The following is a 16,198-nucleotide window of genomic DNA, read 5'->3' on the forward strand; positions in this document are numbered from 1 at the left end:
AACAAATCAAGCAAGCGACAGCAGCAAGAATAACAATTCTCCAAGGCAGGCAAGGGACTGGAAGGCCCCACAAATATAACAAAAATAATAAATGAAGCAAGGCATAGCAGCAAGAATAACAATTCTTCAAGGCAGACAAGGGATCTTTACTCCATTAGAGATGATTAGTGTAAAAATGTGGGAGACACCACTGTCCTGGCACGCGAAAGTTTCTCTTCCGGTTTCCGTCCGCGTCTCAAAAACACTCTTGCTTAAGCTCCCTAGTAGCTACGCGGTACGCGGTACACGGAAGATAATTAGTTCAAGAAGGCAGTCTATCTTAGAAGCTGGCTACGCAGTACGCGGTACGCAGTGAAATAATCTCGTGAAAAGTGTAATTAACCAAACCGTAAATTGAAAGCTAAAATGTTAAAAGAGTGCTTAGCCCTAATCACTGAAACGAGCGCTTAGGCTTAAACAGTAAACGAGTGCTATTTTCTTCACACGAACTCGTGAAAAGTGTAGTTAACCGAACCGTAAAATGAAAGCTAAAATGTTAAAAGAGTGCTTAGGCCTAGACACTCGGAAACGAGCGCTTAGGCTCAATTAACAAACAATTGCTATTTTCTTCCCACGATCTTGTGAAAGATGTAGATAACCGAACCGTAAAATTCACAATCGATCACTGCTGAAATACTCTTTTGTATAAATTACATACTTCAACTTGAATTTATTAGTTTCTGCGTACCGCGTAGCCGGCTACGCAGAACTTTATTGGAGTGGCAGGGTATTCTACAGTCAATCCCCCTTCTTGAATATTCCCAAGGCTCCGCTATGTTAATGTATTTGCTGGTGATGACACGTAAATGTGAAACGGAAATAGCCCTGGTATTACGGCAACAAATAAAACTTTATGGAAGTCAGTGGCTGTTGTGAATCAGTATGTTTCTACTTTCATAAAACGCGTTCAACTAATGGAATGGGTGAACGATAGAATGCTGCCAGCCACAATAGGTTTCGCATTTGGTGTCACGGTTGTTAATGGAAGTGACAGTGTTCACTTGAAATCAAGCAGAAGAAATACTTTGGTTTTCTGCGCACGAAGAATATCGGAAAAGCTTGCGTAGACGAAGAAAACGGTGTTGAGTTATCTGATATTTACATCCGAGTCATCCTTGTTTTATTGTCATTTTCCTAGCCTAATATATTTTTGTATTAATAAAGTACTCATGTGGACATGCAAACGGGGAGGGATTATGGCTGTCCTATTTTAACTTAAGGTTCATTCGCAATCATTCTCCGATTCTACTTTAACATACTTTAGAAATCATTGTCCGATTTTTACGTAGTTTAGAAATCATCTCTTGGAAATGACCAGTAATAAACGATTGCGTTGTGTTCGTTCGGGCGAGACTCTTTTGTTGTATTTGCCAGTGTCGCTCGCTTGTTTTGCTGTTACTGTTTTTTTCGGTATTTTTGTTACATTCGTGAAGCCCCTTTCCCTGCTTTCTTTCAGTTATTTGTTATATTTGCCAGTGTCGCCCCGTTGATTTGTTATTTTCATTATTTTTGCTATAATTGTTATTTTCGTTATGTTTTTTCGCACAGTTGTTATATTTGTTATTCTTGCGATTGAGTGCATTTCTGGACATAACTAAGATTAGGCACCGTAGGACGGTATTGTGTGACGAAGGACAAGATTCGCTTATCTTCCTTGCATTTCTGGGGGAGGGCTTGTTTCCTGTTCTCAAATTTTTGATGTCTGAGAGTCTAGCCGTAATAAGGCTTTCTGGGTGTCCTCGTTCAATAAGACCTGCTCTAAAATGCGAGATTTTAGTCTTGAATTCATTTTCAGAGGAGTTTGTACGGAGAACGCCCTTGATGAAGCCCTTTTTGACCCCTAAAGGGTGGCAACTTGAGAAATGCGTGTACTGAAATGTTTCAGTAGGTTTGAAATGCGTTTATATATCCAATATAGATTTTTTAGCGAATCGTTCGCCTTAGTATATATATTCAGCCGTAAACTTGATAGTTTGGTGGTGCTTGTTTGCTTGTTCGATGAATTAGCGGGATCGTCCAGCTCTCAAAATGTTTTAGGAGGCACACGTCGGAACAATGGGCTAGCGCACAATGACAAGCACGAGCATTTAATAATACTAACGAGCAAGAATGACAATAAGATATTTAACTCTAGATCTCTCGGCGATAATTCGAATGCGATACGGATCCTTTTGAGGACGGCGAAAATCAATTGGCGGGTAACATCTCCAAAACTCGACAGCTCATTTATTTCCCTATTGCTGAAAGCTCTGAACATAAAAAAGACAAAAGAACAAAGTGACAATAAACCAAAAGCGAATTCAGGGACGTAACTTACGTTTGGTATAAGACCACTTTCATACTTACATCCATTTGTTCAGGAGTCCAACAATCGAGGTTTACAGATTTTGCCCTCGAAATGTGGACGTTGCAGGTAAAGTCCGTTCTTAGATTGAACCGTTTTTACCTAGGTTAAATTTGTGATCCGCATTTTACCTAGCTTGAATATGCACTCAACCTAGCTTAACCCCCCCCCCCCTTCCTATAAAGGATTGAAAACACCTGTACCTTCCCTCCTCAAGCTCTGCCTTACGCTTCTCAACACATCATCTTGATTAGTGGTATCATCTTATCGGTTTCTGTATTCATACACTTATTAATTCAGTCTCAACATTAGAACATAGTAAGGGAACAAAGAACTGTACTATGCATACACTTGTACTCGAACTCGCATCTCCAGTCCTGTGTCTTCACCACTACACTACAATGGCGAACATGCTCAACCCAACACAGTTCTTTTCATTATTTACTTTTCTATACTTGGTCAATTGATATCTATGTATAATAACCAAAACTAATCCTAACCTGACCCCAAGTTTTCTCTAGGCTTAATTTAGGCTCCAAAAAAAATTTCTTCAATCCATCTGAGTGCGTATTCAACCTAGGTAAAATGAGGATCACCAATCAAGTTAACCTAGGTTAAAACGGATTCAACCTGAAAAAGCATTTTACCCGCAACATGGACACCTAAATTTCGATAAAACCCGGCACAACGAATGATGCCCAACAAGGCCCTGGAAGGAGAAAAAAGGGCTCTTATTTAGTAACCAGAAGTTTCACATTTCCACCGCATATTTCCTACCAGCTAATCGAAACGCGCGTATAACACTACATAGCGCTGTACATCAATTAAGTATAATAAGATAACCACCCAATGTAATAAAAAAAGTATTATAAAACAGTTCTAGCGTTCCACAGTGAGTAAAAGTGTGTGGATGACCAGGAATGTTTCGTCCATTTTTCTGTGACGATGTTTAGTTATCATATGTTTTGGCTGCTATTTGTCCCTCGATATCCGGCATAAATTAACTTAACCTTGGCTACGAAATCTTTCAATGCTGGTAACGTATTTTTCAATTTGTACTGACAAAGTCACCAAAGAAAATAGTTAACAGTGTTACTGTGATGATTGATGTTCAATCAAAAATTAATGTCAATTTGTGCAAATGTGATACTTCTTGGAATCCAGGAGTGTTGCTTTGCATTCGTTGTGCCGGGTTTTATCGAAATTTAGGTGCCCACATTTCGAGGGTATCTGTAACCTCGATTCGTGGATTCCTGAACAAATGGATATAAGTACGAAAGTCAGATCTTTTACCAAACTATTTACGTCTCTGAATTCGCTCCAGTTTTGGTTTGTTGTCACTTCGTTCTTTTGTTTTTTTTTTCATTCAGAGCATTCAGCAATAGGGAAATAAATGAGCTGCCTAGTTTTGGGAACGTTATCTGCCCAAAAAGTCTTTTTTTCTTGTTAGTATTTGTCATTGTGCGCTAGCCCATTGTTCCGGCGTGTGCCTCTTAAAACATTTTGAGAGCCGGAAGATCTCGCTTATGGGGTTATCATATATATCATATATATGCTTATTCACACAAATCCGTGCAGAAACTCAGCGATCAAAGAAACCACAAACATTTTGAATATATTGCTTAACTTCTTTTCTCCTCGAGGGCTTTTGTGCTATTACGTGAGATCGTTCCACCTTGTTTAGCAGCGGATCCTCAAAGAGAAACTCATCCCACCTATAAAAGGAGGAGCCTTTAGCTCAGTCACTCACAAGAAGCATTGAGGCAAACACACTTCACTGAGGCTTACAGAACTTCGATTGATCCAGCAGACAAAATGAAGTGGCTGACAGTTCTTTCAGCTATCACAGTGTTGTTCACCATCGCATCAAGAGCTACTGCTACCGAACGTAAGCATTATCTTTCCTACCTGTTCATGATTTGTCGCGGAGGGCAAGCGCTACGAAATTCAATAAGAGTGATTAAGGGCTAGATCATGCTTTGGTTGAAATTTTACGAGCAATGAAAAAAAAAGATTTTTATAAAGACAAAAACGCCAACAACCAATGTCTTGTATATCTAAGAGTTGTCAACTTTCAGGATTTTGAATTACCGTACAGATAGATATGCAAATTGGCGGTAGTTTTATTTCTTCTATATCTCATCTCTCCTGAAACCGTAGAATCGCACTGTAACTGTTTTCTGTAAACCCATGCAACCCGCCGCGGCATTCCTATAAATGTTCTTTTCCAGTGTTCAGTAATTCAACCTACTCTTGATCATTTAGTTTAACCAGGATTTCTTTCTTTTGTTGTCTTCCGAATTAGTACCGTACAGATAGATCTGCAAAGTTTAGCTGTATTTTTTATTTCTTGAAATCTCTATTTGCTAACGATTGTCTAGGAGATAACTCGAGCAACGAGGATTAAATGTGCAGCTCTCCAAAGTAGGCCAAAAGTAAAAAATAGTCCGGGGAATTGCTGACTATGGCAACCCCTTTCGTCTTCCGCTTCGCATGGGCTGCGAGTCTACTCCAAAGACTGGAAATTTGCCCACCGTTTTATTTCTATACTCCGGCGTAATAGGCCGAGAAAGCTGTATAGGGATATGTTTAGTGAATGGATTTTCTCCTTGATTTGCAACATGACACTGTTTGGATATCCAAGAAAACATTCAAAAAATTGAGAACGAAAATGTTAACTTGACGTGGATCTTGAGAAACAGAAATGCTGAGTTTTCTTTTTTTTCCTTCTCGTTGTCCTCTGATGGCAATGCGACAGTTATGGATATGCTGATTAGCGGCAGAAAGATGAAAATGGTTCGGTGGTCTTGATTTTCACAGTCGAATAGCTAAGGAACTAATACTGGCCATGAAATGACGAACTCAGTGATGTGACGTTAAATTTTCAAGTGAAGTGATCATCTGCTTCCCTGCTATAGTAGAGGTCTCTTTTCTTTTTGCGTTCGTTGGTAGTCAACGAAATTGGGTCAGCAGTCTGAATAACAGACTCTCTGCCGCACGACACGTGATCAGTGACTGCTAGGGAAATGGGTCGTAACTCAAACTTGCACTTTAATGAATGGATCATACTGCTAGAACTGGAAGGAAATGGAACGGAGATTAGGGGCAGCAGTTTCAATCGCAGGCTCTCTTCGCCATGTTTTGTTCTTTGACCTCCTGTTGTTTTTTAACAGTAAGTAAATAATCTACTATCCGTGGGGTATGCACATTTGTGACTACGATGAAAAAAAAAAAAAAAAAAACTGAACTGGATTATTGACGTGGTCGGCCTGTGGCATCCCACGTAATTATTTCGGATCTGGATCTGGTATGTGAAAGATTAAGACAAGTCCTGTTCTTGCTTAATAACATAACTTATTGTCTTGCCTTTTGGTATTAATTCAGAATTTGTACCGTGTAACTACATATTTTTTAACAAAGTGTTAGAAATGACATGACAGAAAATCTCACACTTCTTGCGCAGTTTCTTGCGCAGTCATGTGACAAGAATGCGCGACTATATTCTTTTGCAAAAGCAGAAAAGATACCTATTTACAGAATTGAAACTAAGAAAATATTAGCTGAAATGTAGTTGCACAAAATTCAATTAAAAGTCAAAAGAGAACATTGTTATGAGACATTCGGTACAAACTACTTTCACACTGAATGCTTTGTGCTATTCTTTGATTGCACTCACGTGATAAAAAACAATAGAAAAATGTAGCTCAAATTTTACATGATAATAGAGTCAAATTCCCAAAAGACTTTTTCGCTTTGTTCTTTCCACAAACATGGCCGCTGGGAGGTCAGGTGCAATCAAAGAATAAACTCTTAACTGCAGAATACCTGACCACTTATTTGCATATGAATGGCATGTATTATCCCCTTATCATATGCATCGTTCTCAGTCAAACAATGCCCCCACAAGAACACAACAGTGGCCGGGTATTCTGAAGTTACTCCATGTTTTGCAAAAATGTATATCCCTAGGATACAAATAAATCTTAGGTGATGTCAACAAATAAATAAGGCAGACATGTCTCAGTAAACTGTTTCATGCATTAGACATGCATTACACAACAACTGCATATGACCTGCAACAGATGGTGATGAAATATCTCAAATAATTATGGTTTCCCTGCAAAGCTTTACCTACCTTCCCCTTGCCATTTTCTTATGGTGGGTTACAGATGCAGTTGCACTGAATACCTAAACTCAGTTTAATCATTAGTGGATCAGCTATGCCACGATTTTTTGATTGAACCTGACTTCACAGCAGCCATGTTGGTGGAAAGAACAAAAGCGAAAAAGTCTTTTGGAAATTTGACTCTATTATTATGCAAACGTCGAGCTATTATTTTGTATTGTTTTGGCACCAACTTGCATCTATTATCACGTGAGTGCAAATTTCAAAGAATACCTAAAGGAACTGTAGTTATGATTTGCCCACCTCTTGTACAACTTGCATAATCTTAAAGTGCCCCTGTGACCAAAAAATCAATTCATGTTTTTCTTTGGATTTCAAAACTATGTTAACAAAACCCTAAGTGACCCACGTTTTAAGCCTTGATTTCAAAAAGACACCTCTTTATTTTAACTGTAATTTTCCTATTTAATGGTCCGCCATTACTAACATTATGTTCTTGAGAGAGCGGGATCAAGGAGAAAATGACGTCAAAGGCTCACTAGTTCAAGAATGCAATACGTGTGTACGCCGCAGAATTAATATGCAGCACGGGGGTTTTGGGCCTTCAGACTTTTTAACTCACGCTTTGCATATGTAATAAGCTGCGTTCACACGCTGAAATTTTAAGCTAGTGAGCCTCTGACGTCACTTTTCCCTGGATCCAACCGTCTGAGGTCCAATCGGTCAGTTTTGAACGTGAGTAATGGCGGACCGTGAAATCCAAAACTTACACTCAAAGTAAACGGCCTTTGGATAAAAATCAAAGCTGAAAATTTTGTCAGTCAGGTGTTAAGCAAACACACTTTCAAAATCTGAAGGAAAATAGGAAGTGTTTTTTTTGATCAGAGGGGCACTTTAAGAAGACAGTATTGTGGAACTTTTATTTCATTTTTGGGACAAACATTGAGTGTCTTTTACCATTTGATCTCAGCAGTGATTAAACAACATTTTGATGATAGTTGTATAAGACAGATAAACTTGTGTCATCCAATTAAAGGCTATCCATTTCTGTGCTATTTTAAAACCTCTGATTTCATTGCATCTCCAAAGGCTGCCACTTGGTTGCTTTAAGGCATGGTTCCAATATTATTTCTTATTGTTTTTTCAACCAATCCTGTGAGATCTTGCAAATGGTGCAGGTAGACCCTGCATTCCTCCTCTTAAATTGTGGAGTAAATAGAGGAGATTACACGATGACAAGAAGAAGATATGAATTTTATGTTTATGACAAGAACAATACAATGTACAATGTAACTCACTGCATTCGTTGCACTCACTCCTGAGATATTAGGGACCTTTATCTCAAGATCGGAGTTCGAGGATGACTAGAAGTACGAGTTTTCCATTCTAAGCACTAATGTACTTCGAAAAATGTTTGCTTCCAAACCTTATGTGCGTGCTCAGTACGGGAAAGTCATATTCTTAGTCGTCCTCGTCCTCCGATGTAAAGGTCCCTATTGTTCTCGCCATGAGAACATAAAATTCATATCTTCGAGATAACATGAAGTTTCTTCTTATTATATGGGCAATTAATTTAAATGATGGTAGAGATTGAAAAGCAGGCTAATACTGCATATTAATACAACAATATGCTCAATATGATCACTTGTGTTACATACGAAAATTATGCCTCACAGTTCGGATGAAATGGTGGTATTGAGTCTACGAGTGTTTTAGTTCCCCGTAAAACACTCCCATTTATATATAATAAAGATTATTGCGGTAAGTAACTCTTGAATCTTGATTGATTATTATTAGGCTATGGAAGGTACCTCAAATCAAGAGTTTTTCAGCATTGGAAGTCCTACCCAGAAGAAAAGTCGAATAAAATCCGTGAGGATGACAAGTCACCGCATGACCTTACTTGGAGGAAATTCGAATTTGTTCCTACATACCATCCTCCACCAACATCTGCAAAGGCCAAAACAGGTCGGAGAATTTTCTATTAATCCGTTAATACATATGGACCAAGGGGCCCTTTGCAGGTTAGTGATCACATGGTACAAAAATCGCCATACTGGAACGCAAATTGCCCATTGGGACAACTAAAACAAGCAAGTTAATCTAAATTTTTGTTTGTTTTAGGTGTCCCAGGGTGCAATTTGCGTTCCAGTGTGGTTGTTTTTGTAACATATGATCACAAACCTGCAAAGGGCCCGTTATACCTGTAATTCCAAATGAGAGAAAAGCCAGTTCAAAGCAATTAAATACTTTGGATCATGGAAGCTCTTTGTTCACGCGCAAGTCCGTTCGTTTAGAGACTTTGTGTGGTAACCAGGCATTTTGACCGAAATGGTCTAAAGAGGTTTCATCAATTATTTCTGCCTATTATGTGTACAGGGACATTTTGACAAATTTGATTTAAAGGGTGGTCAACAATAATTTCTTTGACAAATTTGCCGTGAACGTTGTGAACAATGGAGAAACAGGGGGCCATTTTAATACCACACAATTTAGTTCTCCATGATGGTGTGGTACACTGTATTTTCTGGCTCGCAGTGAATCGATCTCTGTGAAAGTGACAGGCTATTGGCGACTCTGCCAAAGGCTTTGTGGTGGAATGGAGATTCCTTGTCTGTTAACCTTCACCTGTTCAAGATCGCTTAAAAGACCTACCATAATAATAGCAGTTTAACAGGCTTTCATCAAAGGAACAAAACTTGCAACAGTAGTGACCAGTTATTATCTTTTTTGTGCAGTATCAGCAGAAACCCATAAGGGTTGAAACGTGTAACGCGCGTTCACAGCTTCCAAATATTCAGTGCGAACTGATTGGTTGAATGTTTCAGTGCTAAGTACCATATTTGGAAACCCCTCACTCTTGTTATTCCAAATAGGGTACTTAGCAAATTGAACATTCAGAAGCTTGTTTTTCAGCACACAAGGGGCCGTTACACGTTTCAACCCTTATGGGTTTCTGGTATCAGTTAATGTTTAGTAAAGTGACTTTATTTCAGGGTTTGGTGTGAAAGACCAAATCGACTAACTCAATGTTATACATGTACCCAATTCAATACTTTGGGAATAAATCATTTTGTTCCAGGTAGTATTCCATATCCGATTTAAATATGAGTACGACATTATAATGCAAATACAATAAACAAAAAAATCTTAACCCCTGGAGTTTTGAATTGGGTGCAACATTGAGTTAGCCGATTTGGTCTATTATGGAAATTTACAGATTTTTTCCAAGGTGTTCTCATAGATAAGCCACACCCCCAATTTTGGACAAATTTTTATGGTAAAAAAACATGCGGCTTATAGCGACTTTTGCGTGACCTTGAAAAGTTGTTCGCGATTTGTTTCACTGACCAATGTTTGGCAAGATTAAAACAAAGTTTCTCCTTATTCTCGCCAAGGAAACACCAAATATGGGCAGTAAACATTTTGACTACCCAATCACATTGCTGCATTTCAAATGACGTTAAAGCTGTACCCCTCCAAATTGTTATTTGATAGTTAGCTGCTGCTGTTTTCATAAAATTTTCTTCGGTCTCCTCACTATCAGATGGATGGACTGGCATCCCATCCAGGGGGGGAGTAGAAATACTCCTTAATCGCTTCATGCCATGGAAACCGGGATAAGCTCCGGCCTGATGGGCCACTTGGCTCGTATGCAGACTTTACCTCTCACTATCAGAATGCCCAGTGATGAAAAAAGATTACCTAAAATGTTTGCAATTAGTTGCCGATGATGGATTAGATGAGACGTCACGCACAATTCCTGTTCTCTAGTGATCAACATTCAATTTCAGATGCTGCCCATATGAAAAAGAAAAGGGTCTCGATTTTATTCATGCCTTAACTTACCCACATCTATCGAATGCGCACAAAATCGTCATTTTCGCCATAGTTTATACAGTTGGCTGGGTCGCGATTGAGGCCTGTAAAGGTCCCAGATGTTACCGGGAATTGTACGCGACGAATGATTTGCCAGCAAACAGTGAGACTTGTAAATTCCAGCTCTTAGATGGGCAAAACACGTCCTTCTGTTATTGATTGAGTTTATCTCCATTCTCAGCTCGATACATCGTGCACAACTCTCTTTGGGGGTCAGTATCGACCATATCACAATCTCTTGATGGAGCACCGTTTAGCATGGTAACGTCATTCAGTGATGGTACTGTCGATAATAGCACTGGGATAGCATACTTCTACTTGTCAGCTTTTGATCCAGTGGTACATAACATAAAATCAAATAACTTGGCCAGTTTCTCAATTTCGGAGGCACAAAGTGATTACTGCAAAGAGCATGGCTGGGATCCAGAGTTACCACTCTGCGCTAGAGTTACGCTCAATGGAAAGGTGACTTAATATTAAGTTTAGCAAGCATAGATCAAGCAGTGGGCATTTTATTCACTCGCAAAAGCAGTGATCAAACTCGTCTCATGGGAAGAAAGCACTTAAGAGAGAAGCAAGCAGTAAGGATTGGGATAACTTTGTACAGTAACTTTCTAATAACAGCAGTAATTTTCTTTTTGCGTTTTGTTTACATTGTTCTTGTTAGAGTGCACGTGATCGTCAAGGTCATGAATGGGCTGCTAGTGGCACCTTTTAAATTTTATTTTAAAAGAAGCAAGCAGTAAGCTTTAGGAAAACTTTGTAACTTCGCAATAACAGGAGTAATTTTCCTTTGTGTTTTGTTTACATTGTTTTTGTAAGAGTGCATGTGATCTTCAAGGTCATGAATGGGTTGCATCCCAGCTGCTAGCAGCACCTAGTTACTTACAGTATGGACAGGAAAAACAAGGTTACTAAGACATTTATTATATCTCTGAGGTAACCAGGAGCGTGGCAAAGGAAAGTAGTTGAAGTCAAGTGGCACGCGCCAAAATCCGAAAAACAAATAAATAATATTGGTTTTTTTATTAGAAAGAGTTGTTTGTAAGTTTTAAACAGTTTCACAAGTTTTGTAATTTGACTTAGGCATTATGAAAAGTATGCTAGAAAATGTTTCCTAGTAAAAACAAGCGACAAAAAGTGATGACATTTCGACTGTTCTACGGTCATTTTCATGTCCAAGTTGAAGTTCATAAAAATTCTGCACATTCGTAAAATTTCTTCTGTTGAAGTGAGAAAAACTTAACGACTCGTTTACTCTAAAAATCCATTTCAAAAACTTCTTCTTGAGAGTAAGTTTCAACAGTTGTCCTTGCTTTTAACACACCTCTGGCTATTTTTACAAAACTAGTTTCGTCCCATCTTGGACGTCTTCACTAAAGAGGTCCGAGATCGGACGAAACTAGTTTTGTAAAAAATAGCCAGAGGTGTTTTAAAAGAAAGGACAACTGTTGACACTTGCTCTGAAGAAGAAGTTTTTAAAATTCCGCATATATACAAAAGAAGGCTAAAATTGTCTTCATTTTTTGTCGTTTGTTTTTACAATTAAAAGTTTATCTGCAAACTTGTTAATTCGTATTTTAGAAAATATTTCATCAAATTTTCAAATTGAGTGGGCGGGACAGTGGGCATACTGTAGAATGCGGCCCACTAAATTATTCAATCATATCGTGCATACTATCTGGGAGATATTATTGTTTGAGGTAACAAATGATAGACTCCACCCGAGTCCTTTCTTTTCTTTAGGGCCCTGATTTCGTTTGCCAATTGTAATTGCAGCTGTGTATTGTTATGTGGAATGGAAGGGTTCTAAAAAATCATTCAACTTTTGATTTTCCAGATTCTTCATGTCCCCCCTGATGAGTTAAAGTTTGCGCAGAATGCATTATTTTCAAGGCACCCTGGGATGAAATATTGGCCAAAGTTTGATGGTGAGATTTCTTGTTAGAAATGGTAAACATGTCTGCCCTTTTTATTTGTGTTCTAACAAGAAACTATAGTCTTAAGAAAAGAGATTGCTGTACCCACAACATTCACGCAATTTATCTCCTAAACTTTGTTACTTTTTTAATAATATACATGTAAATTTTTCTCCATTTTGATTGGCTAAGAGAAATGCACTTTTCAGGTAACGCAGTGCAGAAAAGAGGTAATTTAGTGCAAAGGGACGTAACAAACCAGGCATTCTAATTGGTCAATTATTAAAGAAAGCCACAGATAGCCAGTCCAATGCTAACCCTGGGTGTTGCAAATTTAGCGTGATTATGTGATACGTATGCGTTCTTTCTGCTTAATTACGACAGGTTTCTCGATATTTTTCATGTATATTACATGTATTTAGCAATCATGTGATTTTTCTCGAGCAATTTGGAATAAATAGGCACTGGTAATTTTTTTCAAAGACTGGAAATTTTGTTTGTCTTTGAAAAAGTTTACTCGTGCTCCTTTATTGCAAATTACACTCAAAATCATGTGATTACCTATACTTATTGATGCGCAGTTGGTGCATGACTAACGGTATAGTAGGCCGTTGCTACAGCTTGAACTGAACAATAAAAATAATAATTTAAAGGGTCATTTTCACGGCCCGCTCCAGGTGCCAGCAATAAGTACCAGCCTTTTCTTACCGACCCACTAAACTCCCTAGGGAGTGAACACTGTGCGGGAGGCTGCAGGAAAAAAAAACTCCAGGCGGACCAACAGTCAGGGTTTTAAAATGACTAACGAGAAAGTGCTGCCTTTGCCATCTGCAAATTGTCAGGCGCTCTATTCTTCTCGGGTAAGGACGATAAACAATAGGCCCCAACCCACAACCTTTCGATGTTCATAACCCTTTGGGACGTAGAAGAACCCACAAACTATTCGCAAAGAATAGGGCAGGGCGTTCTTGGTGTTGTGGTCTATCCACTGTGGTATACACGAGTTGTTTTTCCACGTCCAATTGGTCTATAAAAGAAAGAAAATGATTGCAAAAGGCATGCCATTAAGAAATATTACCTTTGCATCAAATCGTTTTCACTACTTACCCTTAAGGGAATGCAAACTTTTGATTGTTTTTATAAGCAAAGGAATGAGGTGGGTGGGCTAACCGTATCATTTGCTGTTGGGCTAAGGGAGCAAGGGATTCCGCAGTGGTGAGACACTCGCCTCTCACCGATGTGGCCCGGGTTCGTTTCCCAGACTCGGCGTCACGTGTGGGACTGGGTTGAAATTTGTTGTTCTCTACTCTGCCCCGAGAGGTTTTTCTCCGGGTACTCCGATTTTCCGCTCTCCTCAAAAACCAACTTACGATTTGATATGATTTGATTTCTGCACAGTAACCCCAGCGCAAAATACACCCGATACTTCATTATGCCGAGAAACCATCCCTTTACGGTATGTTCAAAGTGTTCAGTGAAAGCAGTTTGATTTTCGTTGAAATTATTGTTTCTTTCAATCAGATTGGCAAACCTTGAAGCTCAATATCACTCGTGTTTGGGTCCTAGATTACTACGGCTGTGCCGACATGATTCCTGTTGAAGAGTACTTGAAGGCCACCTTGTAGCGCGCATTGATGCTGGAAACGGTCCCCTGATTTGGTTTGCGATATTTTACTAAATTTTGGCTTTGGAATAATCAAGTAATCTGCAAAGAATCGAGATAAAAGACATTGATGCTAGATTAGATAGATTAGGGGTTTGCTTTTTATGCTGCCTCAAGCAGAATGAACGACTATTCTGCCAGCTAGTGGTCAGAAAGTTGCAAGTAGAATGAATTGCAGTCGCTTCGCCCGAAATGAGAGTCCATCAGCCCGAACTGAAAAGATGTTCCCCCGGACTATTCTTTACGATGATTTTGTTTGCTCTTCTGTTAATTTCGTATCGGGCGGAAGGACTTTTATTTTTGGCAAACCGACCTCCGGCGAATACGCTATCGGGCGAAATGACCTGCTACCACTAGAAGTAGATTTGTTTCACTAAAAATTTGCCTTTTTTTTTAACTACGGATATTTTTTCATCAATAATTTTAGACGTCTGTAATCTTGGAAAGTTGATAGCTCAATGGATAAATTTTTCACACCGTCAGACACAATAAATAAAGTAATTAGCGTTTTCATATGTGATGTGAAAAGATATATTTCTTGTTTTTTTCTAATGGAAAAAATTCGAGCGCTCCTGTCCACACCAATTTTCTGTCCTACATCCCTGTTGTGCTTTTGCGAGACCGCGCACGATTCACAGTCATCAGAGAGATTCAGCCTCTCGTCTACAAGAAACAAGGAACTGGAGACTTCCGCTTGTTATGAAAATGAATGCTCTTTTAATTGCGCTCGACATTTCTAATCTTGGGTATCCTGTGCATAGGGTGCGCTTTTTCAGCGCCATCTTGAATTACGTCATCCGCGCATTGATACGTCATATGCGCAAATGACGATCGTGCCTGACCAGATTGTTTGTTCCAATAAGATTGTTTCTTTCCCTGCCCTTCTCTTTTGCTTCTTAAGAGGCTGTCGAATGCACTTTAATTGGAACAGAGGCACATAGAATCAGTTTCAATATGGCGGGCGAGACTAACATCAGCTTGGTTTCAATACTTTACTCTGAAACCACTAGTACCCAATTCGCTCACTTTAAATAGGGAGTTTAAGCAAAGACGACGTTTACGGCAACGACAACGCCACGAAGCAATAATATTATTGGTTAAAAATTAAATAAAGAAATAATCGTGCAGCACGAATTTCCGTGCATTTCTTTGCCGTACTCCACAAAACAACAACGTGAAATCACTAAATTTTAGGTTTCGGCGACAACGTGAGCATATAACAATGAACCATTTATTTGCTATCTTTACTTTAAAACTTTTTGTAACCATCCAGTTACAGGATAGATCACGTGAACAAGACGGAATAATTGTGTAATATTTGCGATAGCCACCGTCTTTGCTTAAACTCACTGTGCGACATGAAGGAGGTGGAATTATCTCGATAGACTCACCACAATGCAAAGTTGTATTTTGGAATGACGTTTTAGTTGTCGTAGACGCCGTTTTTGCTTAAACTCGATTGGGAGCTTAAGCAACGGCGGCGACAACGAGAACGTCACCTCAAAATATAAGTTCGCGTTATTTCAATCACTTATTGACTATTTCAACCTTCTTAATATGACAAGGGTGTGGTAGTTCCCAAAAAATGACACTGGTCAGAACGGCACTTGATTTGGGGGAGAAAGACGTTCTTCTTGGCTATTTAACGTTATTGTTTTTTCGCTGGGTATGTGCCGCTGGCCTCTCAAAATCCCATCCCCTTTATAGTTTATTTTATGGCCAATTATAGACCTCATTTTAGTCACTTTTGGGTAAATGTAATTTTAGCGACCCCAACTTAGGCACTTTCTGTTTATGCATAAACCCTACGCAAAGTATTTTAATTGTAATTTCAAAACAGAATGTAATGCGACTAGTAAGTATTAAATCAACAGCGCTACAGTTCTTCCTGTTACAACTTTTTTCTACCGCGAATCTTTCCATTTTTAAATCCCACTAGCCAGAATTTTCTTACCCCCAGTATCCCGACAATTTGCAATCCCATTCTAGTAACTCTGTCGGGAACTTTGTTGAAAATTCAACTCCATTATAGTCAATTCAGTCGTGAAAATGCAACCCCATCCAGCGGCACATCCCCATTAGCCCAGTAATAAGAAGTACCCCTCCCCGCCCCCCCCTCCCAGGGGGCGTTTTCGTTGCCGTCGCCGTTGTCATTGCTTAAGATCCCTATTGTACGACGTGAAGGAGGTGGAATTATCTCGATCGACTCACGACAATGCAAAGTTGTA

General features: G+C 39.1%; 1 protein-coding gene across 1 annotated transcript; it reads left to right on the top strand.

Annotated features, from left to right (window-relative positions):
- The first annotated feature begins 4,084 nt into the window (after positions 1–4,084).
- Positions 4,085–14,535, top strand: LOC138045477 (protein CREG1-like). Its single transcript, XM_068891996.1, has 5 exons — positions 4,085–4,271; positions 8,307–8,477; positions 10,570–10,853; positions 12,229–12,319; positions 13,829–14,535. The coding sequence occupies exons 1-5, from the start codon at positions 4,199–4,201 to the stop codon at positions 13,930–13,932; spliced, it is 723 nt and encodes a 240-aa protein (XP_068748097.1). The 5' UTR covers positions 4,085–4,198; the 3' UTR covers positions 13,933–14,535.
- The last annotated feature ends 1,663 nt before the right edge of the window (positions 14,536–16,198 follow it).

The sequence above is a fragment of the Montipora capricornis genome, chromosome 4 (assembly GCF_036669925.1).
Source record: "Montipora capricornis isolate CH-2021 chromosome 4, ASM3666992v2, whole genome shotgun sequence".
Taxonomy (NCBI): domain Eukaryota; kingdom Metazoa; phylum Cnidaria; class Anthozoa; order Scleractinia; family Acroporidae; genus Montipora; species Montipora capricornis.

What these genes read in the sequence shown, in the direction of transcription:
- LOC138045477 (XM_068891996.1), top strand. Translation starts at nt 4,199, where the DNA reads ATGAAGTGGCTGACAGTTCTTTCAGCTATCACAGTGTTGTTCACCATC. An exon ending in AAGAGCTACTGCTACCGAAC is followed by an intron (nt 4,272 to 8,306) that starts GTAAGCATTATC and finishes GATTATTATTAG; the next exon opens with GCTATGGAAGGTACCTCAAA. An exon ending in GAGTTACGCTCAATGGAAAG is followed by an intron (nt 10,854 to 12,228) that starts GTGACTTAATAT and finishes TTGATTTTCCAG; the next exon opens with ATTCTTCATGTCCCCCCTGA.